The sequence below is a fragment of the Rosa chinensis genome, chromosome 2 (genome assembly GCF_002994745.2).
Source record: "Rosa chinensis cultivar Old Blush chromosome 2, RchiOBHm-V2, whole genome shotgun sequence".
Taxonomy (NCBI): Eukaryota; Viridiplantae; Streptophyta; class Magnoliopsida; order Rosales; family Rosaceae; genus Rosa; species Rosa chinensis.
Window position 1 is genome coordinate 78,481,363 of NC_037089.1, and position 25,245 is coordinate 78,506,607.

The 25,245-nt window shown below is 45.2% G+C and overlaps 1 protein-coding gene and 2 long non-coding RNA genes across 3 annotated transcripts in view; 2 read left to right on the plus strand and 1 right to left on the minus strand.

The window, feature by feature from the left end:
* Positions 1 to 264: 264 nt before the first annotated feature.
* LOC112187947 lies at positions 265 to 1,371 on the minus strand. The gene is made up of 2 exons (XR_002931267.2): positions 828 to 1,371; positions 265 to 451 (listed from the first exon to the last, which is right to left on the minus strand). It is a non-coding gene; the product is annotated as an uncharacterized LOC112187947 (long non-coding RNA).
* Positions 1,372 to 1,798: 427 nt separating this feature from the next.
* LOC121051858 (ankyrin repeat-containing protein NPR4-like) overlaps positions 1,799 to 25,245 on the plus strand; it is a 28,265-nt gene continuing 4,818 nt past the window's right edge. Inside the window, exon 1 of the mRNA XM_040515377.1 lies at positions 1,799 to 2,007. Coding sequence (XP_040371311.1) covers positions 1,884 to 2,007 — 124 coding nt within the window. The 5' untranslated portion in view covers positions 1,799 to 1,883. The remainder of the gene's footprint in view (positions 2,008 to 25,245) is intronic.
* Positions 3,163 to 4,475, plus strand: LOC112187945. Its single transcript, XR_002931262.2, has 3 exons — positions 3,163 to 3,258; positions 3,554 to 3,650; positions 3,871 to 4,475. It is a non-coding gene; the product is annotated as an uncharacterized LOC112187945 (long non-coding RNA).

Genomic DNA, 25,245 nt, shown 5'->3' on the forward strand with positions numbered 1-25,245 from the left:
TACCATAGCCAATCCTTAACAACCAAATACACAGTTAACTCGCAATTGCAACCAAAGGAGATTCCAGGTCAATCTTCCCTGACCCAATCTCATAGAAATCACAGTGTGCTCAATGCTCAATAGTTCCTTAATTCACTGAAGCATTCATTCAAGGTCATGAAGCTGAAATGATTATGCAGGTCTAAAATGACCAAAATGACTTATTATTCAAATCCAAAACCTTTCCAAAGGATTCAGCATAAAAAATATCCAAAATACCTTAGATCACAATAAGAAAATCCTTGTTCTCTTATCATATTCTGTACATAAATGACACCAAGTTTTCCATCAGGTGAGTTCTTATTAAATAGAAGGCACTGTATGTTTCATCTCTGAATAACTTCAGCTTCCTTACAGCATCAAAACTTTGGCCTGACATATCCGACCTACGGAAAATCTACCAGGGCTGGACCTATTGACAACAAACAACAGACCCTTTTATCCAATTTCTATGCCTAGCACATTCATAGAGAAACATATGAAACCTCAAAGATATTCAAATTTTTTTTTTGGCCAAGTCAAAGCTATTCATATAACAGCTACAATTGAAGGCTAATATGCAATGAATCATCATATTTTTTTTTTTGGCACAGTCATGCAATTCGATACAACCTCAGATTCATGTTATACAAACTACAAGCTACAACAACAACAAATCATCATCATCATCATCATCATCATCATCATCATCATCACTCGTGCCTATTTGCAGCAACCTTATCTCCGATTCATGAACCAAAAACCAAGCTAACCAAAGTACAAGCTGTCTATCACAACAAGAACCGAACCTGTGATGAGGGGCAGAGAGATGGGTAGATCGATGCGGAAGAGAGATCGATCTGTGGGAGCGGTGACGGGGACCGGTGACGGGGAGCTTGCGTCGGAGATCGATCTGTGACGAGGGACACACGGATGTGTAGATCGACGTCGGGGCTGCGGTCTCTGATGACGGACGGAGATGGGGAGCGGTGACGGGGAGCTGCGAGGATGCGGCGGTGCGGGTGTGATGAGGGAGGGAGATGGGGGAGCAGGGGAGCTTCTGATGCTGCGGGTGTGATGAGGGAGAGAGATGGGGAACAGTGACAAGGAAGATATGAGCGTAGGGTTCAGCTGAAATTGTTTCAGCTTGGAAGGGTGAATTTCGGCATTTAGGATTTTTCATTAATCTACAGTAACTACCGCTACAGTGTTTCCGTGGCTTCTGGCTTCCGGAAGCTGCATTCTTCAGCTTCTGCTTATCTAAGGAAGCCACAGCAGCTTCTGAAAAAAGCTGCCAATAAGCTGTGTTACCAAACACAAATTTGAACCTGGCTTATAAGCACAGGAGCTGAAAAGCTCTACCAAACACAGCCATAGTCTTGCATATTTGTATTATGGAAAAGACCGTATTCAGATTTTTGGTGGGAGGGATAAGTTTGACAATAATATGCTCCATATAGTAGTAGGAAATTTTTCGACATTTGCCCAAACTAGAGTGGATAATATACGAGGTGCAGCTTTACAATTGCAGAGAGAACGACAATGGTTCAAGGTTAGTGTTTATCTCTTTACAAATTGGTTTAATTACCCATTTTATTACAAAGGAACTCATAAAAAAAAATATAAAAACAAAAAAACAAAAAAAAACAGAGGAAATCATTACTTTTCACTCATGACTCATGAGTATACCCCCTGTGGTCTATGTTTTAGGAAGAGAAAATTAAATCTCTAAGTTCTAATTTTATTATCCATGGGATGAAATGTAGGAGGTGGAATCTAAAGTACAGCTCGACTCACTTGAAGAAATAAATCATGCTGATCAAGCACCGCCACGTACGGTATTTACCAAATACCACAAAGAATTGATGAAGGAGGGAGAAAAGTCAATGAAAGAAACTGCAACTTCTTGTACAGTTGTAGGTGCTCTCGTTGTAACTATGATGTTTGCTGCAGCATTCACAGTTCCTGGTGGAAATAATCAAGATACAGGTGCTCCCATGTTCTTAAAGGCGAAGGGCTTCATGATTTTTATCATCTCAGATGCTATATCCTTATTTTCTTCTACAACTTCGGTAATGATATTTTTGGGAATTCTCACATCACGTTATAAAGAAGACGACTTCCTAAAATCTCTACCGACGAAAATGACACTGGGCCTTTTCACCCTTTTTCTCTGCATCGCCACCATGATGATTACTTTTTCTGCTGCCCTTTACATTATGCTTCAGGGGAAATCATGGGTCATTATCCCAACTATATTACTTTCCAGTGTTCCAATCGCCTCATTTGTATGGATGCAATTTCCCTTCTTTGTGGAGATCTTCGTTTCTACTTACGGAGCAGATGTATTTGTTAGGGAAAATGAATATAAATCTTGGTGGACAATCTTAGATTCCTAATGTCGGATGATGATTACGTTTCGTTTTGCTACTATTTAAGAAGTGCTTGTAATGAAAGGGACAATGTATTTGCTAGCTTCCTATTTTTGTATCTCTATGCTTACCGGAAGTGCCCCATTTATTTTATCTCATCATCACCTGGTCAGATTGGTTCCATATGCATTCTTTTAGAACACCTGCAGAATTGGAATATTAATCCATTGTTGCTGACAGTTTACTGATTAACATCTATGAGCTTGAGTTTGACCTCATTAATTTATTTCTACAAAATACTTGCTTTTATCTCAGTTGACGGTTATAAGTTATAACTAGAGCTCGAGTTCTCTTTTCAATTGGTGGTTTGACCGTTTGAGTTCGATTAATTCATCAATCTCGATTGGATTTGGTGTTGCTACTTGCTATACCAAATTGGACTGATATATTGTTTTGCTAAATACTAAATTATTTAACAAACAAACAAAATTATTAATTACCTAAAGATGTTACGTAAATACTAAATGAGAATTATTTATGAGATCACATTTCTAATGTTCGCTTCTTTTACACTATGAAGAACATAGTAAAAGAGTGAATGAGGCATTTTCCAGGAAGTAAGAAGCTGCCTCTCTTTGCATTTGATTGTGTGGGCCTTGGGCCTCTTGTAATCCTAAAAAACACAAAGTACAAACGGGCCTATGACTTCCAAAATGGGCCGCTTCCCGCCCTCTTTCTCTGCAACTCTCGCAAAGTTTCTCAATTACGTTCAATTTTCTCTCTCTGCTCGCCGATGGGGAGCACCACTCGACCCAGCAAACGGCGACCATCACTGATTCCAATTCCGACTCTTCTCTCTCTCGCTCCGGTATGTTCAACCTTCTCCTTTTCTTTCACCAAACCCTAATCGTTCTCACCGATCTCCTCCTTTCATTTCTCCGATCACCATCCACCATCAAATCTTCCGCTCTATTAATCCACCCAACATTCCAAATCCTCTCCCGCATTCTTTCTTTTCGTTAATTTCTATGCAAATTTTCTCAACTGTGATTTCGTGCGAGCTTGTTCACACAGAGCTAGCTCGAGTCTGTTTAGCCTAAAACGTCCTTTTGCTCTCGTTTCTGTGTTTTTGAGCTCTGTATGGTTTGGTTTTGAAACCCTAGGCCTCGAGCGCCCGAAGCGGAGTCTCTACTAATCACAGCTGCTCTGCGAGCTGGTATGGAATTGCTTTACTAGGATCCCTGACTTGTTGATTACAAGGTACGTGATTCAATCAAATTGTTGTAATTTCTTTCCTATCAATTTCGCAATTACTGAATTTTACCAGCCTTTTTTTACCTTGGTTATAGTGTTCTTCAGCTGGATCAAGTATCCAGAAATTAGTGTTTAGCGGTTTTCAGCTCCCTATGACACTTTGAAGATTAATCTGCTTTTCATTTTCAATTCTTTTAGTATGATGTTCAGCTTTATTTCCCTCCAGGCAGTTTCGTCGTTCGTAAAGTTTAGTCTACTTGGGTATCAGTTTCTGGGAGTATTATGGATTGGAACAAGCGGAATGTTCTCAGCCAACGGCCTACTGTGCAGTTTAAAAGAAAAGGGAGCGGCAACAAGAAAGGAAACTGGAATAATTCAAACCGCGAACAGTCTTCAGGAAATTCTCAGTCCCTTGATACTGTGTATCGTATACTTTGCCCCTCTAAAAAAATTGGTGGTGTAATTGGAAAAGGTGGTGGCATAATCAAATCCCTGAGAGAAGAGACCCGGTCCAAGATTACAGTTGCTGATTCTGCTCCGGGCTCAGATGAGAGGGTCATTATTATCTTTAGTTCCCCAATCAAAATTTCAAGGAAACAAAATAGTGATGAAGATTCAAAGGAGCCCTTGGAGCCACACTGTGCTGCCCAAGATGCACTTTTGAAAGTTCATGACAGGATTGTAGAGGAAGATCTTTATAATGGAGTTACATTTGATGATGATAATGAGAATATTGTTGTCACAAGACTTCTAGTTCCAAACAACTTGGTAGGATGTCTTCTAGGAAAGCGTGGGGATGTTATTCAAAGATTGCGAAGTGAGACACGTGCAAACATTTCCTACTTGTGCTATGGATACTGATGAATTGGTGCAGGTACTCTTTCTATTTATTGTTTGCTTCGTTGCACACTTTTCAACGTATGAGAAATGACAAAAACTTAGCATAACATTGTTGTCATTCGTCTTTTGAACGAGCTGATAAAGCAAAGGACGATTTTATTCTATGTGGTCATTTTTAGTGCAAGTGTTTAATTCGATGGTGATTGTTTGCTTAGTTACTTTAACATTTTATATCAGTAGATAAGCTTCAAGTTTGGATTTGAATTGACTGATTTCAATTTTTTGAGATTCAATTTATTACTTTCTATCCTTCAGTCACATATATTACACGCATTTTCTAGTTTTTGTGCTCGGTTTGTGTCAAGTTAAAGTGTCTTTGATCTCTTTTGATGATCCCATTGATAGTTAAGATCATTTGCTCATGGTTTCTTGTTTTGCTACCAAATCTATTAGCTCCTTGTTTTATTTTTATTTTTAATGAAAACGAAGAATTATGCAATGTTAGTTTATCTGTCATGATCAATTTGAGGTTGAAAATGGGGTCATGACAACCAAGATCCCCGCCGTTCCCTTCGTTTAAATTTATCAAGAAAACAAATTAATACACAATGCGAAGGGGACCAAACCTAAACTTTCCCAAAGAGAAAAACAAAAATGGGAGTTACAATCGGCACAAAAACACAGCACCAGCAGTCCAGCACACACCAAATTAAACAAACTAGCTAAGCAAAATAAAATAACATGGTTAATGGAAACTTGTACTACTTGCAGTCTTGCACCACATTTTCTTCTGCTGATACCATTTACTTGCACTAAACGGTTGCCGGAATGAAAAAGTACGATATGGTTTCCCACTTATATTTGCTATTGATTTTGAGAAACATACACACCAAGCACAACGGCACTGTAACCTAACTATAATTACACAAAAAGGTTCTAATAAAATAAAATACAAAATACAATTAAACTACTTCGATAAAAAACAATTGTACTAGAATATAGTTCTCTGCTATTTCAACTCCAAATCACAAGTTTCCTAAATACAAGTTATATACATTGAAGCCTATTTTTTGAATATCTAATCGAGATTCATAGACTGATATTACGCTCCGACCATCAATACTTTCACAAGCATGTGTTACATTTTCTGGTTTCAACTTTCATGCTTGGACTGTGTCGGGTTGTTTTCCCAATAGGCGCAAGTCCTTACTGCTCTCATTTAAAAACCTCTCAAGTGCTTCGAGGATGAGCTCTGTATGTGCTCCCCTGAGAAGAAAATAGTAACCGAGGTGATTGACATGCTCCACCAAGATATAAGTTTCTTTAATTACCAAGAAGCTGCTATCATTTTTCTGTTTGCATTTGATTCAGTGGGCGTGGGCTTCTTTAAGCTGGAGCTCCCGTAATCCAAAAGCACAAATACAAAATGGGCATATGACTTCCATGATGGGCTCGTCCTCTTTCACGACCAACATACTTGTCTGCGGGAGCTCAATTACTCTCAATTTGAGGAAGAATTCTCTCTCTCTACATGCGAACTTCTGTGAGCCTGAATAATGTGAATTTTTTTATATTTTATTTCTTTAAAAAAAATCCTTATCATTTCCCACCCTTACATATGTCAGTGAGAATCGAACCCCATGATATTTACAATATTGGAATTATAACTTTTTTTTTTTAGAGAATTGTCAACTCATTGCATTGATCAGCGAAATTACACATAATGACTCATCCCGGTGGGACTGTCAAAAGAGTCACTACCTAAGTAATTCAACATTTTTAAAGACCATGAAGCTCGGCCAAAATCTACCCTAAAATGTCCTAGAAAATCAAAGGGCCAAGACATTCTGAGTATTTTTGGCGACAAATCTCAGAGAGAACCTACGAATTTATTCTCCATAGGAGAATGATTTCTTACATGAAAATAGGAAAAGTAAAATAAACTAGCCCAGCAGCCCAACTACCCCATGTGCCAGACAGAGGCCCAAAAGAAAGGGAAGCCCTAGCACTAGACCCAGAAGGGTTCAAAGCCCAACTGGACTTCCTAAGGCCACCCAAACCCAACACGACGGAGTACCAGTCCACCTTCGTTCGATGACGCCGGCTGAGGAAGTCCTCCACCACTGCCCACCGCCATCTTCATCGCTCCCAACTGCAACCAGTGCCACTCTGGCACAGATCAGTGGCTCCACTGCTAGCCCGACACTGCCATCATCATCGATGTCACCATCCGCCGACAGCCCCCAGCCACCCCGCAAAGCATGAACATCTGATGAAGATCGCCGCCCGGCACTCCACTGCACAGCCGATCGAACAGCACCAGTCACTGGTTCCGTTCCCGTCCAACCAGCCTCGATCCAGAGTGACCCGGATCCATCATATCCGCCCCGAGAAAATCCCCGCAACGCAGGCACACCACCACCTCCAATTTTGAGAAGCTGACTACTGGGAACCCTGCAACCCTCAATCTCCCAACGGCTAAACGAGAGGGAGATCCCATCTCCTCTAACCCAATTTGCAGATCACCACCATGAGGCCACGGACTCCACCTACCTCTCAGAGAGAGTAACCTAAGCATTTTAGATATTGGAATTATAACTTACCAACAGGTCACAGCTCACTATTAAATAAATAAGGCCGTATTTCAAACATTGTAGATCTATTATTTTATTTTGCAGGACTAAATTCGGTTTAGTATCTTAAACTTTATATCGAAAATCATGTCAATCCCTATTGTTCTAAATTTATTAATAATGTTGAGTGCTAACGTGGCTTAAATGAAACCCACCCTTTTAATGACGTGGCAATGATTTAGAATGCTAAATCATCTCAAATGTTGATATGGCATTGGTGAACTCACTTTGATGATGTCATGCTTTGCTTTGTGAAGTGGGTCCTACCAATGCTTAACAAAAATATTGAGCCCGTTTGCATGTGTGGAAATTCTGCGACATCTAAGTTGGAGGGTTTGTGCTTAACCACTTCGGCTAAGCAACATATCATATTCTCTGAGAATATTTTTATACTTACATGATGTCAAGACTTTCTTTAGCATTACCCTTTCTTTTAGAGAGATTCTACAATATTTGACATATGTCATACATTAATGAATGAGAATTTATAAAGACAAGAAGAAAATAAAGAATTGCCTGAGAATTTTAAAAGAAACAAGAAAAGAATAAATGGGATGAGAATTTGACATATGCCATACATTGGATGAGAGTATTTGAATATCAGGGAGAGGCTCTAATAAGACATTTAAAATGAGGACTAGTTGAAGACTTTCTATTCAACGGTTTGGGCTACTTTTCGATTACATTTTGGAAAATCAACCTTTAAATGTTTATATATTTATGAGTAGATCATTTCTGCAAATTTTCAAACCAAATTGAAAATCGTTAAGCCATTCATAATCGTGATTTATCATTTATAAATATGAACGGTTCAGGTTCGACAGATTTGGTTTGTCTATTGATTTGATTTAGTTCGGTACTTTAACGATTAACAACTTGAAATAAAATTTTCAGAATTAATCTACTCATGCATACCTAAATAACTAACCATTGATTTGCAGAAATGTAATCGAAAAGTTGGTCTTCCAAACCGTTTATTAGAAAGTCATAAACTAGTCCTCATTTTAGAGGTCCACATTAGACCCTCTCCCTTTAATGTCATACACCGGATGCCATACAATATTTGACACATGTCATACATTGGATGAGAATTTGCAAAGGCAAAAAGAAAAGGGGAGTAAAATTTGCACTCGTAAGTTAGAAACCACACTCCTTTTATATTTTTATAATATTTCTGAAGGTTTCTGTTTTTAAATTCTCAAATTTACCCTCCAAATACACTTGAATTTTCCAACAAACCAATGCAAATTAAACAAAGAAAAAAAAAATAAACACACAAGTCCAACAACAGTAGAAAAATTGTGAAATCCCCCAGTTTCCATCTCTATGCAAAATTTTGCAGTTCGAAGGCCAAGCTCAGCTTCCGAAGTTTGTTCTACCTGAACGATACGACATAACGCTAAACCCGGACCTCATCATCTACAACTTAGGCGGTTCTGTAGCCATCGGCCTCAAGATCGTCGCTGATACCCAGTTCATTGTCCTCAATGCCACCGAGCTCCCCGTCAATGCCGCTTCTGTCTCTTTCAATCAACGAGACTCATATACCCATTATTTCACCAAGACTATAAAGCTCAATTAAAGCTTAGCTTGATCTGCAACTAAATTTTCTAGAAAAGTTTATTCCTGGAATGATTGATCAAGCAAACTATAGTCTTTATAACATCTTAATTCCATCTGATCGAGATTTTCAAAGAACGGTCATTTTTGTTGCCTGCTCCCAAACCTGGCTTCATGCTCACCTTACTCTCTCTGTCTTCTCTACTCTTTCCAAACCCAGAAACACAAATTAATCACAAACAAAAAGAAATGCTTCTCAAGCTTAAATCAACTCCCATTTGACCATCTCCCTAGCTCATACCTTTCGTTGAATTTTCATTGATTAAATTTGATTAAAAGTGGAGATGCAGGGTTAATGATTAATAGTTAATTTAAGGAGGATTTCTATAGATGATACCGATTGCCATTCCAACAAAGTAGCTTCAGAAACCGAATGAATCAATAGAAACAAAACTATGTTAAGGAAGGGTAAACTTGGAAATTCCTAAAAGACTAATTGAGATAACATTATAAATGGGAGTGAAATTTGCACCCCCTATATTACAATCTACACCCCCTTTCTAATTTTTTAATATTTTCTGATGCCCTCTTACATGTGTTTCCCATATTACCCTTCTTCTCCAACCATTTTTCTTCAGTCTCTCTCTCTCTCTCTCTATCTCAAAACTCTCACTTCTCACTCCCTCCCTCCCTTTCTTTGTCTCTTACTCTAGTCTCCGGTGATGGACACCAAACCGAGTCGCTAAAGCTGGCCTGCGACAGAGAGATTCCTGCTCAGCTGCAGAAGACGAACGCTGCCGCGGTGGATCGTTGACCCGAGTGCTCCTACTGGCTACCCGATTTCATCTTTGCTATCTGGCCACGATATGACAGCGGACCACCATCAATCGAAGCGTCTCTTCATCGTCGACCTGTTGGTGGTCTCGGATCATCCATGCACTGGTTGTAGAGAAAGAGTCGAAGGCCCGAAGTTCATGATCCTCTGATGGTTTCTGGGCAAGTTCCGGCAACTTCGTCGTCCGGCCCCCCCACTACGGCGCACCGGCACTGTTTTATCTTCTTCTCAACATCGCCGTCACACTTCTGGTGGTAGTTCGATCAATTGTCGATTGTGGAGGAAGAATTGACGACGACTGCGAGAATCCTACTCTCAACAACATCCCTCAAGAATTTCAATTACTTCCTTCATCCTTCTATCCACAATTCCTCATCCTCCTCTCAATTCCTCCGAAGCCTATGCTCCCTCGTTTCCCGACAATTCAATTCCCGCCATGCCAAGAACCCTCATCCTGGGTATTCCAGGAGCATGGTCTCTGCCTCAAGCTACAATCTTGACGAGAATCCGAGCTTAGGTCTTGATACCCATGTTCTGGCGACCATTATCACCGACTTTCTCGGTTCCGGAAAGGTGGGGTTTGGTTTCTCTACTTCTCATTGTCTTTTTTCAATCCATATACTAACATCCCAAAATGGAAAGTGGATTGCGGTCATAGAAAATGAGGTATCTCTTACTCTGTTTTATTTTCCCTATACACTTCAACACACCCATCAAGAAATATGAAGCATTAAGCATTAGCTTTTTAACTTATTCAGAATATTTTGTGGAATAATTTCCATGTCGGTGGTTGCAATAAATTTGGTTTCTTGGAAGCTGAGTTAGTAATTTTTACGGTAAATGCAATTTAGATTTTGTTTTGTTTTTGAAAGTGAGTCAGGATTTTTGAAACTCTTTGGTTGTGAAGATAACTATTTTGTTTGGATGTTGAGAAATCGAAGGAAAAGAAATTAAATGAAAGTTCTGATATCAAATGAAAACAAGTTGGGAAAATTATTGGTATAATAGGTTTTCAGCTTTGATGGATGGGTGTTTTGATTGTTTCGGTCGTCTTCGTCGTTCACTGTGCTTGGCGATCGGTCTGTGTCACTGTGCATCTAATGCTTTGGCCCCCTCTCCGATTGCTGCAAAAGCTTTGGCTCTGCAACTGGTCTGTTCTCTCTTTGCAAAGCGGTTTGAGAGGATGAGATGCAACTTTGAGTTTGTTTGAGCCTAAAAGTAATTTTGGCAAGATCCTTTAGTGGATTTAGCACAATGGACCGATACCGGCGGCCCAAAAATAAGCCTGCTTGGGTTTGGGTTACAGCTTCGCCCATTCCGTAATCCATAAGGAAAACGAAACCTTATTGGAGTCAAGTAGCAGAGATTGAATAGGAAACTTCAATTAATAATCATTCTAGAGCAAGGAGCAGTCGAAGCCCTAGGTATAAATACCAGGGTTCAAGGACAGAAGAAGTGCTCTCTCAAATCAATCAATCCCAGCGATTACAAAGCCTCCCCGGAGCAAACCTTCAACCTCGTTGAAACCCGGTGACCGCAAGCCAGTCCTAGTCTCTCCAAGAGCCGACTGTCAGCCTCACCAGATCAACCAGGCGACAGCGCTTCCAGTCCTAGTCTCCCCGCAAGCCGACTGCCAGTGCTACTGCCACCGATACGACCAGCGAAGCAAGGGTAACGCCCTCGCAACCCAACGAAGCTAAAGTCACGCTTTAGCAAAACCCGTGCTTTCTCACAACTTCCCAGTGATTGCTCTGCTTAGTCTACAACACTAAGTATCGATAAGGTGAACGCGAAGAGATCACAACCAAAGTCCTTATCCGTAAGGCAAGAAGTCCTTTCTCGGAAGGCTAGAGAAGAACCCTGTGGCGAGGTTGGTGCTCTCCTCGTCCACAAAGCTTGAAGAAGAAGTCAGGTCAAGGGACTACCCCGACGACTGCACCCCATGGTGCTGGCACGCCTGCGCAATTACACGCTCAAAAGAGACAGTTTGCACGCTAACTGGTTTTGGAGCCAAATATTTTGGCACGCCCAGTGGGACCGCAATAGTGTCTTTTCGTGAACATAACCATTGGGAAGTCTAGCGAAAACCCTTACCAAAAGGTTTACGCTAACTGCTCAAAGCATAAGACCTCCAGCTACAGACCGCATTCTCAAGCGGACTGTCGTGGTCTTTCTGAAGAACAATTAACTCAAATGTTCTCTCTTCAGTCCCAATCAACCAACATGTCAACTGAAAGGGAAGAGAACCACCCGGCCGCTGCTGAGGGCCAGAGTGTCTGTACCAATCAGGCCAGCGAGCCTGTTATCCCCACCACTGTCACCACCACGGTGGCGAGAGGAGAAAGATAGGCTTTAGTCGCGAAACCTATTCCAGAAGGAGTGACCTCCGAGGTGAGGTTCGCGATCATCATGGAGAACATTGAAAATCACCGCAAGAAGATAGCTGCTAATTTCGAAAGGGAAACTGCGAAGACAGACCGGCTCATACGCGAACTTGACCAGCGCATTACCCGGCATACTGAATAAACTAAGCAACAGATCGCACAATCTGAGTGTGCGGTAAGGGCTCATGCCGCGGGTATCGCTAGCCAGCAGAATCAGTGCCAAAAAGAGATCATGGAAGCTATCTCTAACCAAACTAAGCAGACCGCGTCAGATATGGCAGGTCTTCGCAAAGATGGCGCTAACCTCGCAACCGAGGTGGCCATGCAGAGAGCCGAGTTAAACCATGCAAGAGAAGTGTTGAACAAGGCTTTAGGGGACCCTAATGCTATCCTCGGTTCCCTTGGCCAGCCATCTGGTTCTAGCAAGTATGTGCTACCGAACCAGCGAGACAAGGTGAGCGGTAATACCGCTACACCTTCCACAGCCGTTCCTACTACACAACTAAGGAGTAAAGAGCCAGCTTTGGTTATCGGCGGCAACAAAGAAAATGCCACCCCGTCAGGCGGACAGACCTCCAGACAGAAGCATCAGACATCGAGGGTTGTAGGAACCACATCTGGTTCTACCACCTTTGTTCAATATGATAGCGACGGGGTAGAAAACGTATACCAAGAGCTGCCCGGAAGCTATTATGGTATTGACCAGGCTAGCAACCCAATTAAGATAACAGCCTTGACAAAGGAGATGCCCATACCAGCAGTTAATCTTCAGCAACCAGCTCCAACCCACAACTTACAAGCAGGAGAAGGGACAGTGGCTCTGAACCAGGCGATACCCTTGCAGACTGCTCGCCATACTGTGGCGATACCTCCTCCTCCGCCTTCGGGCCCAGAGTATGTGAGACGTGAAGAGGTAGAGGAGATGATCAGGCTGGCGAACCCCAGGACCTAGGTGGATGGGGTCTATGAGGGACCTTTCCCGCCGCACATAATGCTTGCACCCTTCCCCAGGGGTTATAAAAATATCATATTTTCTACTTTTTCAGGGGAAGACACCGAGAATGCGGTTACCCATCTGGCCAGGTTCAGGGTACAATGCGGCCAGTATCAGAATGATAATGTCCTCAAGTGTAGGATCTTTGGCACTTCTCTCTCGGGAGCTGCCTTCAGATGGTTTTCCAAACTTAGGCTAGGGACAGTGGCGGATTGGCCTGCAATAGAGAAGCTTTTCCAAGAAACCTTCGGAGCCATTGAGCCTGATGTCGACTTGGCTTCTCTCACTCAGATGGCCCAACAACCTACAGAGTCCACAGTGGCTTATCTTCAGCGCTTCCAAATCCAGAAAGCCAAGCTGAATGTCATCCTACCTGAGAATGAGTTAGTCAAACTGGCGGTCAAGGGTCTGGAACCGCGTCAACGAAAGAAGCAGCATGGCAGCATGATCCAGTCAATGGGAGAACTCATCACGGAGGTAGGCAGCTTTGAACATCTCCTTAGAGAAACAGACGCCAGAAAGAATGCGTCCAAAGGGACATATGTGCCAGGAAAGCACCGCACCGTAGCGGCCCTGAACTACCAGCCAGCTACCTATGATCCTTACTACCATCACCACATTGAGGAAGTGGTTCAGGATGACGATGAGGAAGAGGAGAATGATGTCGCTGCTTACGAGTTAACCGGAAAAAAGAATCTAGCTTTGAAGCAACTGAAAATTTCCAAGGAGCCTGTCAAGCTCAAGTCGATGGCCTTCACCAAACCTGAGTTCACGACATATACCTATGATGCCAATAAGGCACATGAGATTCTGGACGAGATGATTGCCGCGAAAATGGTGAAAACCGACTTTGGACCGTTTCCTTGACCAGATCAGCTGAAGGGAAAGAAGTACTGCAAATTCCACAACCTGTGGAATCATAATACCGCGGACTGTGTGAAGCTCAAAGACCAGATCCAGGTATGGCTTAATAATGGTAGTTTGCAGGTGGAAGCCCCAGTAACGGCGGCAGCGCTCGTAGATTTGAACCTTTTTCCCGACACCGGGATCAATATGGTCGATGTGAACCGGACCGAGCAGAGCCAGAGGAAACCAACCTTGGACATGAGTACAAAGGGGCGAAAAGGAAAGTCTGAAAAGTCTGCCGAGGATGAAACCTCGGCTAAGCAAAAAGCTAAACCAGCTGGAAAAGCCTCACCCGTGGTCCTATGCTCGAGATGCAAAGAGGAGTGTGGCATCCAAGTGTCACATGAGGAAGTCGAGCAGATGTTTCGTTTTGGCTCTCTCCAGCCCATCAAGTGGGCCTCACCATCGCGGAACTATCAGCCTTCTAGCCCAAGAGAAAAAGAGAAAATGGAGTCACCACCATCCCCAAAGGACTCCAACTTATTCAGAAAACTGAGAGCAGTTGCGAGCGATCAGAAGCAGGAGGCGAAGGCCACAAATGAGCGCAAGAATATTCTGACCAAGCCCTACATCCCACCTGCTCCAACTAATACCATCAAGGAAGGGAAATGGTACACCAGGGAAAAGGGGAAGGCAGTGGAGATAAGCTCTACTAGGAAAAGGAAGCTGCAGCGCAGGTTTGGGAAAGCCAAGCGCGCGCTAGAGGCTCTTGACCAGGGCCTGATCAAGCCTTCACAATTGGTCAAATCACCTGAGCAGTATCAGAAGGAAATGGAGGTGTTGGCCGCGAAGCCATTAATGGCTCCCTGCAGTCTTCAGAAACAAGTAACAGGGGCATCTAAACCCAGTGTTTTTTGCAGGATCACTGAAGAAAGAGCACCTCCGCTAGCTCGAAAGGAGCAATCGCCGACTCAGTGACCTTATGTCAGGAGCAGACTATTCCGCGAACAACCAGAAGCTAAATCTTCGGTTTTTTAGAGACTGGGGGGCAAGGACAAGACCACTGATAATTTACAGTGGAGACCAAAAAAAGTCTAGAGTGCAGTGGTCGCTTCCTCCAAGGTAAGCGCAGAAGGAGAACCGAAGCCAGACTCACCCGAGCAGACACCTGTGGTACAAGAGCTCGAGCAGTGTGAGGTAAAAGGCCTTACGGAGGAGTCGTTAGTCGATCGCTTGGCTAAGCAATTCAACACTACCGTCCCTGTCAATGAACCCAAGCTTAATCTGGAAGATGACACAAATGAGACGGATATGACTGATATATCCTGCAACATGGTTTTCGTACTCCCCGCGCGGTATGCACTACCGGTCGCAGCTCAGGACTGCGTTGAAGCTGGAGAAAATAGCTTGCAGCCATTGCAGATCACGTCGTCAGTCACGACACCTGTGGAAGAAGTTGTGCTCCTTGAGACGGGGGAGGCTCATAACACAGAGTTCCTCATGAGTTTCACTAAGCCAACACCTGCTATGGTCCAACACATGAGACCTTTGTATATCACAGCAGATGTGAGCGGCACCAAAGTTAGCAAGATCATGGTTGACACCGGAGCGGCTGTTATTGTCATCACTACCAGAACCATGCACTTGCTCGGAATCAAGAATGAGAAGATCCAGTCTACATCCCTTACACTCAAAAACTTTGCAGGGACTGTAACCAAAACCTTGGGATTACTTTTCTTACGCATCAAGGTTGGCCCTGCTGAGGGAGTATATGCTTTCTTTGTGACCGATTGCTATGCGGCCTACAGTGCTATTCTGGGCCGAGACTGGATCCATCGGAGTTATTGTGTTCCGTCAACTCTCCATCAGGAACTAGTTATGTGGAACAGGAAGACTGATAAGGCGGAAGTGATTAAAGCAGATCCCCGTCCATTCCCTGTTTCGGCAAATTATGTAGATGCCAGGTACTATTTGGAGCCTATCACTCCATTGCAGGTCAGTGGCATCGATGACAAGGGCCGCCCCATCGGGGTGACGGCCTCTGAATTGGCACAGTGGGGGCTCACGCTCGCAAAAGAAGGCTTGGAAAGGCCTGTCCACGCTGTGCCCAAACCTTTAAACGATTAATGGATTACAACCTTCCAGAGGGAGGAATAGAGGTCTTCCACTCGCTATATGAAAGATTATCATCGTACTTAGTGGAAAAAGAGGCCTACGAGCGGGTCGCGACCTTAGAGGTCGTCCATGAAGAGCTCTTTGAGGAAGAACAAGATGAGGTCGATATTCAGCTCGCCCCAGCACAGCTGGATGATACACCTCCTAAGGTCAGAGACCCTACCGAGAAGATCAATATAGGATCAGCTAAGGAGCCCATGGAAGTGGCTGTCACCGCTTATTTGGAGCCTAGCGAGAAACAGAGGCTCGTTGATTTATTGTTAGAGTTCAAAGACTGCTTCGCAGAGAAGTATGAGGACATGCTTGGCCTGTCACCGGACTTCGTATGCCATCAATTGCCAACATTCCCTGACAAGAGGCCTGTGAAACAAGAGCCACGAAGAATGAACTCCGAAACCCAAGTCCTTGTCAAGGAGGAAGTCGAAAAAATGCACAAATCGGGCATTATCAGAATGGCCAAGTACAATCAGTGGCTATCTAATATAGTGCCTGTTCGCAAGAAGAATGGTAAGATGAGGGTCTGCGTAGACTACAGAGACCTCAATATCGCTACACCTAAAGACGTCTATCCCATGCCGGTCGCGGATATGTTGGTAGACGCCGTAGCAGGACATGAGTTATTGTCCTTCATGGATGGCACTGCAGGGTATCACCAGATTCCAGTCGCAGACGAAGACAGACATAAAACCGCATTCCGTTGTCCTGGCTTTGCGGGTGTGTTTGAATATGTGGTTATGCCTTTTGGACTGAAAAATGTCGGAGCAACATATCAAAGAGCAATGAACTTGATCTTCCACAACATACTTGGGAAGATTTTAGAGGTCTATATTGATGACGTCGTTGTGAAGTCTCAGAAGAAAGGAGACCACATAGCCGATCTCAGAAAGGTATTCGAGCGCATGCGACTACACAAGCTCAAGATGAATCCCGCTAAATGTGTTTTTGGGGTTCAAGCAGGAGATTTTCTGGGCTTCATTGTCCATCAGAGAGGGATTGAGGTCCCTGAAGATAAGGCGAGCGCAGTCATCAATGCAACTACTCCGCGAACGAAGGACTTACAGCGTTTGTTGGGTAAGATTAACTTTCTGCGACACTTCATCTCTAATTCTGCAGGTAAAATCCAGCCCTTCTCCCCATTGCTGAGACTGCAAGGTCAGGCTGAGTTTGTATGGGAGCCTAAACATCAAGAGGCTTTTGACAGGATCAAGGCCTACCTCGCGAGTCCGCCAGTGCTTGTTCCTCCGAGGACTGGATTCCCTTTGAAATTATATATATCGGCAGCGGAGGCTTCCATTGGCAGCCTGCTCGCCCAGGATGACGAGAAAGGCGTTGAACATGCTATTTTCTACCTCAATAGGACACTTACAGACTGTGAAACCAGGTATACTCCTATGAAAAAGTTGTGTCTTACATTGTACTTCTCACCATGCAAGTTGCGGCACTATATGTTGTCTTTTACCACTTGCATCATCGCTCAGACTGACCTGGTCAAGTACATGCTGTCGCGACCTATTTTGAGAGGCCGCATTGGCAAATGGGTACTGGCCCTGTCTGAGTTCTAGCTCCAATACGTTCCCCAGAAAGCAGTCAAAGGACAGGCCATTGCAGACTTTCTGGCACATCACCCTACCTTGGATATCCCGATGGTGAGAGAGTTAGAGATAGCTACAATAACTACCACCCGACCAGATTTGGCGAGCATTCCAGAGTATGCTATATGGTATCAAGCCACAGTTTCCTTGCAACCTTGGGTGTTGTTTTTTGATGGCTCTAGAACTGAAACGTTAGCAGGAGCAGGGATTGTTCTGGAAAACCCAGTGGGCGATCGTTTCTCTTACTCTTTCCAACTGGAGTTTAAATGTACAAATAACCAAGCTGAATACGAGGCCCTTATTATTGGCCTAGAAGTCTTACTGGAATTGGGGGTAAGAGATGTTCAGGTCCGCGGCGATTCCTTACTTGTGATAAATCATCTTCAAGCGAAATACAGGTGTGCGAGCTGTTTGCTCGTCCCATATTTGAATCGCCCCATTGAGTTGTTAAATCAGTTTGATGACGTGGGCTTGGAGTACATCCCTCGCAAACGCAACTTCGCGGCCAACGAACTCGCTCAGCTGGCTACAGGCATTACACTGAAGTATGGGGTGCGCGAGCGCATTCTGAAAGTCGAGCGCCGCACACTGCCTTCTTGGCTCGTGCGACCCGACCCTCCTGATGATCCGGTCATTGCTGTCCTAGAGCCTATTGACGTTGATTGGCGCATTCCGTTGATCAATTACCTCAAACACCCAGACCAAACAGCTAACAGGAAGACTCGTTTTCTTGCCTTGAATTATTTCCTGAGGGGTGACGAGCTGCGACGACGTGGGGAGGATGGCATAGACTTCCGATGTGTGCATGGCCTCGAAGCGAAACGATTAATGGGCGAAGCACACACATGAATATGAGGCGCCCATCAAGCGGGACCCAAGATGCGATGGCTCATCAGGAGACATGGGTATTATTGGCCAAGTATTTTGAAGGACTGTATTGCATTCGCCAAAGGATGCCAAGATTGTCAAGCACATGGTCCAGTATAGCATATTCCTAACATTCCCATGCAGACTATAATTAAGCCCTGGCCGGCGCGAGGTTGGGCATTGGACTTGATTGGGATGATTCACCCCCACTCTTCTCTCCAACACAAGTTCATCATTGTGGCTACTGATTTCTTCTCAAAATGGGTTGAAGCTGAGCCTTTGAAGGAGGCCTCTGGTGCCACCATCCGCCAGTTCATTTTTCATAACATTATCTGCAGGTTTGGTATCCCCGAGGTGCTCGTTTCAGACCGGCGGGCAGCGTTCATGGGAGGTCCAGTTGAGGAGCTTGTCAATGATTTCGACATCCAGTTTGTCCACAGTACTCCATATTATGCTCAGTCCAACAGTCAAGCGGAAGCTAGCAATAAGATCATTATTACCCTGTTAAAGAAAATGCTAGTCGAAAACCCTAGACAGTGGCACGATACCTTATATAAGACACTCTGGGCTTATCGCACCTCCAAGAGGAATCCCACCGCCACGACACCCTCTGGAAATCAACGTTCATTCTTTACGCGTTCAGGAGCAACATCACTTGATCGGTGAGGATTACGTCCAGGCAATGTGGCAAGAACACGAAGACTTAAGCGCGCAGCGCTTGGCGGCTTTGGATAATTTGATAATGGAGAAACAGCGTATTGCCCGCGCCTACGATAAGAGGACGAGTGGTCGGAGTTACAAAGAAGACGACCTGGTTTGGAAAGCTGTTTTGCCTTTTGCTGAAAAATTGACCGGCCGCGGTAAGTGGACACCTCGCTGGGAAGGACCCTTTGTTATTCACCGCATTTTGGAACGCGGGGCTTTTCACCTCAAGGATTTGGATGGCGAAATCCATCGCAACCCCATCAACGGGCGATTCCTGAAGAAATATTACCCTAGTGTCTGGGAGTTCGAAGATCCACCGGATCAACCTTCGTCCCAGACTGGGGGGCAATCATAGTTTTCCTCGGCTCGCACCACCTTTACCTTCAGGCCTTATTTTTTGGTTTTCGTCTCATGTGTTTGCTTCGCCTACGAACACTAAGGGGGCAACACTCTATATACTCTGAGGCCTTATTTCTGATTAATTTCCAGGCCTTCTTTTGAGGCTTTATTTTTGAATAATTTCCAACTTTGGTTGTAATTTTTCCTTGACAATGTGTGTTAAGAATATACATGGTGGCCTCTGCATGAGGCCTTATTTTATAACAATAATTTTTAACTATAAAAACATTCATTCATAAAGTGGCTTTGCAGCCAAAAGCAATACAGATTGAAACATTTACATTTGCAATTACAAGGCCAAAAGTGGCTTAAAGAATCATAAGGATTTCAGATCTTCTAAGAGTTTCTGGATCTTGTGGTGGCAATGAGGACATGGGCAGTACCACTGGCACTCTTCCTCTCTTCACCACATCCTCCTCTGATCTAAGTCGCAGCTGCTCTCATTTGTACAGGAGGAAGAGGGAAGGAAATAATCCATCCCAACCCTTCTAGTTGACTATCCTCCGGGATGGAGGTGATCTCCGGAGCGAGCGCGACCCACAACCACATCTACCTCCAGGGGAAAAATAGAAGCCTCAATATCGGGCCCCGGAGGTAGACAGCGAGAGAAGAACGGTCGGCCTCAAAATGGCCTTCCGCCTTTCTCCCTTTTGCTCCACTCCAACAGTCTGAGAAGAGGGACCCCTCAGAATCAGGTTTTGCCGCGTTAGGAACGTGGCGTGTTCTTCGGTTTAACTGAGACTGACGAGTTCAGCCAGATTCCCAGAAACCAAAGACATGCCACTGGACCTGAGATTAGGCCATGAGGCCTACCCAGGTCTTGAGATTAATCCATGAAGCCTATGAATTTGGGGCTAAGGGTGAGATCAGGGGAGGAAGATTTTAGAAACTGAAGACATGATTGCTTGGTTGCCTATTCTCCCTGATTGCAGGTATTTATAGTGCCAGTCGTAGTAATCTCAACCGCATGATGGGCAGTTGAAGTACTTTCAACGCCATCAATGAGCGAATTAATGGAATTGAATGCTAGAATCTCGGAAATGAAGGGAATTGAAGCCGCGTGGGGAGCGGGGCAGTCTTCAAGGAGTTAACCACCCAAATTGGGATTATCTTTTCAACAGTTTCGATGTTAATAAAGAGGCGATAAACTACGAAAATGCGAAATAATATGTGGGCCAAACATAATGGGCTAACTATTTAACTTAGTAGTAATAATATTGTTCATACAAAAGGGCCTGATATAAGAGGCCTAAAGTTTTAGGCCCGCATGGGTCAAGCGGAGTAGGTGTTCGTCCAGACGAAAACTAGCGTCGGCAGCAACTCGTTCTGCTTGACGAGCGGCTTCGCGAGCTTGAGCTAACTCTTGAAACAATGCTTCGAATGCCGCTAGAGACTGCTCTAACAAGGGTTCCTCATGTTCAAGTCGGGTCGTGACCGTTGTCAATTGGGCTTGAAGTTCCTGGATTTGGGCCCGAAGATGATTTTGCGTAATTCGCAAATCTCTAACAAGGATGGCCCTATCTCCCAGAAGGTCGCGGGAAGCATCTGTCTAGTGCGTGAGGCCCCGATAGTGGGCCTGAGCTTGCCTGGACTGTGCAGTCGTTGTTGCTCTTTCATTGATCCGCTCGGGAAGGTTTTGTAGCAGCTCTTATATCTCGGTGAACTCAGCCTCAGTGATGGTTCACTCGCGGTAGAGAACCATCAAGTATTCCTGAGCTCTGGCGGACACGCCCGGTAGTAGGATCTCGGGACTCAGAAGGCGTTGCAGCCCATCCCTCGCTTCATCTATAACTCCAGGAGGGGCCACTTTGAGTACGTGAACAAGCCTTTCCAATCTGGAAGGAGGCTCAGGCAATGGACCTAGAACAGCGGCAGCAGTCGGGGCTTCCTGAGGCTCCATAATAGGGGCTACTGCCGGCTCTGGTTTGGCGTTCACCCCTTCTCCTACTTCAGGAGCATGGGGGGGGGGGGGGAGCAGGCTCCTGAATCACCATGTCTTCACTGACTGGTTCAGCAGGGTCAGCGACAGGTACTTCCGCAGTGATAACAACTTCCTCAGCGGGACCAGGACTCTGTGGTTAAGGGATGATTATTAGAGTGCACAGAGAATAGAATAAGGACCAAGGCATTATATTCAGAAGTAGGGTACCTCAGCGGCCGAAGGCTCGTGCAGGATTGCTGTCGGTGCAGGCTCTTGAGCTGCTTCATCAGAAATTGGGCCAGGCGCTTTCTGCGCTAGGGGTTGTGCGTCTATTGGTTCCTCAGACGGTGCGTCTGAAGGAGCTGTCCCTTCTTCTAATTCAGGAGAGCTGTAGTCGATGGCCTGTACCGAAATTGAGGCCAATTGTGCATCACTCGCAGTACTGGCAGGAGGTGGAAGGTTACCGGAATCCGCAGGCGCTTGGGCCTGCGAGGCAGATGTCCCTTCACCAGCAACTGAAGATCCTTCCCCAACGTGTCCAGAGGACCTGCGACGAACCTGCGAGCAAAGATAGTTATGGGGATTGGACTAGAGGGCGAGTAGGTTCTATTGTGGGTCTTCCATTTCTTACCAGTCGGTCAGCGATTGGTTCATCCTCTTCCCATGGGTCAGTGTGAGGGTCTGAGCGGCTGCACTTGTGAGCCAAAGCAGCTGCAACCTGCCAGAATCAAAGGGTTAGACTTAGCTCACAGAGGAAACACAATCCTGAAAATAGAGGGTTCTTATTATTTGCGGATCGTTGTCGTCGGAGGATGAGTCTTCGACTTCGGGCTCCGCGATCACTGTCTTCTGCTTGCCAGATGGGTCGGCGGCCGGAGAAGCACGGATTGTGCGGGTGCCAGAACGTGGCGCATTTCCCTGATACAGCGAAGGATGAGTGAAAAGAAAGTAATGAAAGATACAGAAGATAGAACTAAGATACTTACCTCTAGAGGGGTTCGCGGATTACAATACCAGCCTGAGCTTGGCGAGGAGCTTGCACCGGTTGTGTTGCTGGAAGCGGTTGGGATCATGTGGTATCCTCAGAGAAGCGAGCGAGCATTTTAACATCGGCAGGGTAAGGGTTTTTCAGTTCTCCAAAGATGGCTGCAAAGAGTTCATCATCCCGCTGAGTCCAGCAATTGACTGAAACCTCCGCCCACCAGTCTTCGTATCCTTCTTCATCCCCGTCCACAACGTCAATAACTTGAGCCCAGTCAGGAAGATCAACCAGCGCGAGCATGCTTTGTGCCGGTACAGGCCCAGTAGGGGGCCCGAATCTACGCCAAGAAGTGTTGTAATTCCAGGCGTCGTACAGAGGAAATGGTACCAATTGAACGAGGGCGAATTGGCGAGCAAAGTGGTTAGGAGCGTAGAGCTCGTAGCTGAGTTCTTCGGCACCGATTCTGATGTCTGAACAAGAGATCGCGCGGCGAAAAGCCAAGCGCGCGCGATCACTATAGCGAGGAGCTTCAGGAAGGAAGCCGTTTTCAAGTAAGGGTGGGAATCTTCTATCCAGTATTATATCGCAGTATGGCATCTCATCCAGAAGGTATAGATAGGCAAAACATTCGGAGTAAGGAGGGGATGAGTACCTTTCCTCACTGCTGAACCATTGACCCAAGAGTTGGTCGGTCGGCGGAAGCAGCAGCATATCATCGCGGTGGAAGAATGGAAAGTAAGTTTGGATCCATAAATCCAAGATCCAAAAGGGGCCAGACATGCTAGTCTCGAACGGGTGCATCGTGGCCTGATACAAAGCACGATAAAGAGCTTCTAACATCGGTTGCCCGAACACGACATTGAGGCCGTTGTAGAGGGCCGTCGCCAGAAGAGTCCAAGTACCAGTGGGCTTGCAGGAGGAAGTGCAGAAGATAAATTTACAAAGCCAGTACTCCAGGAAAGCGATTCCGCCGGTCTCATTGTGCTTCCGGCTGTAATACGCCAACCATCGTGGATAGGAGCCACTATGGGCGCTGCGACCATGTTGGGCCATGGTCGAGGTGAAGTTGACGGTATCGAATTGACCATGCATATAGGGTTCGCCATCGATGGGCAGACCGGTGATGGCGAGAATATCCAGCAGGGTAATACTCATTTGACCGAATCTAAAGTCAAAAGTGTTGGTGGCGGTATCCCAAAAACAGAGAAAGGCAGCGAGCGGCGAACGATTGCCGGCGCGAGGAAGATGGAAACATAGATCGATAGTGTGTGTGATACCTGCTGCATTCCATCGAGCCAGATCTCGCGCCTGTGTCTTGCAATACCAAGAGAGTTCTGCTGGGCTGATGGAGGACGACCAATGCCCTATTTTGGCTCGATGGTTCTGGGCACCCCAGCTACTGAAATCTCCAGGGGTCCTTCGGAGGACTGGAATGGGTCGACGGACGGGTAGGCCATAGAGAGCGATAGCATTGGCCGGAATAGCGTCCTGCGGTGCTGGCCCTAATCCAGTTTGGTGGTTGGAGAATCGAAGGAGCAAGGGCCGATGGATGGATGTGTGGAGATGAATACGGGTACCGATGTTAGTTCTCCAAGTATGGGCAACCTTTTCGTTCAGTTCTTCCTCTTGATCGATGACTATTTTCTTCGGGGGAGCCATTTCTGGGTTCCTGCGAAGGAGATGTCGGAGGAAATGGATTTTTCTGGGTTTAAGAGACTGAAAGGGTTTCTGATGTGACGGGTCTGATGCGGCCGTGAGTTTAAATAAGGAATTTTGTGAGGGAAACGATACGACAGAAAGGCGTTTTGCAAACGAAAAGACGCGACCTTCAGTAATGTCATCGTTTCGAGTGACCGGCGCGTTGTTTTAGTCACCTTCAATCAGTTACATCTTCGTGGGCCTGATTTCGGGGCCTGGGGGGCAATGTTTGAGCCCAAAAGTAATTTTGACAAGATCCTTTAGTGGATTTAGCACAACGGGCCGATACCGGCGGCCCAAAAATAATCTTGCTTGGGTTTGGGTTACAGCTTCGCCCATTCTGTAATCCATAAGGAAAACGAAACCTTATTGGAGTCAAGTAGCAGAGATTGAATAGGAAACTTCAATTAATAATCCTTCTAGAGCAAGGAGCAGTCGAAGCCCTAGGTATAAATACCAGGGTTCAAGGACAAAAGAAGTGCTCTCTCAAATCAATCAATCCCAGCGATTACAAAGCCTCCCCGGAGCAAACCTTCAACCTCGTTGAAACCCGGTGACCGCGCGCCAGTCCTAGTCTCTCCAAGAGCCGACTGTCAGCCTCACCAGATCAACCCGGCGACCGCGCTTCCAGTCCTAGTCACCCCGCGAGCCGACTGCCAGTGCTACTGCCACCGATACGACCAGCGAAGCAAGGGTAACGCCCTCGCAACCCAGCGAAGCTAAAGTCACGCTTTAGCAAAACCCGTGCTTTCTCACAACTTCCCAGTGATTGCTCTGCTTAGTCTACAACACTAAGTATCGATACGGTGAACGCGAAGAGATCACAACCAAAGTACTTATCCATAAGGCAAGAAGTTCTTTCTCGGAAGGCTAGAGAAGAACCCTGTGGCGAGGTTGGTGCTCTCCTCATCCACAACGCTTGAAGAAGAAGTCAGGTCAAGGGACTACCCCGACGACTGCACCCCACGGTGCTGGCACGCCTGGGCAATCACACGCTCAAAAGAGACAGTTTGCACGCCAACTGGTTTTGGAGCCAAATAGAGTTGGTTGGAGAAGAAGGGTAATATGGGAAACAAATGTAAGAGGACATCAGAAAATATTAAAAAATTAGGAAGGGAGTGCAGATTGTAATATGGGGGGTGCAAATTTCACTCCTCTAAACAATTTATA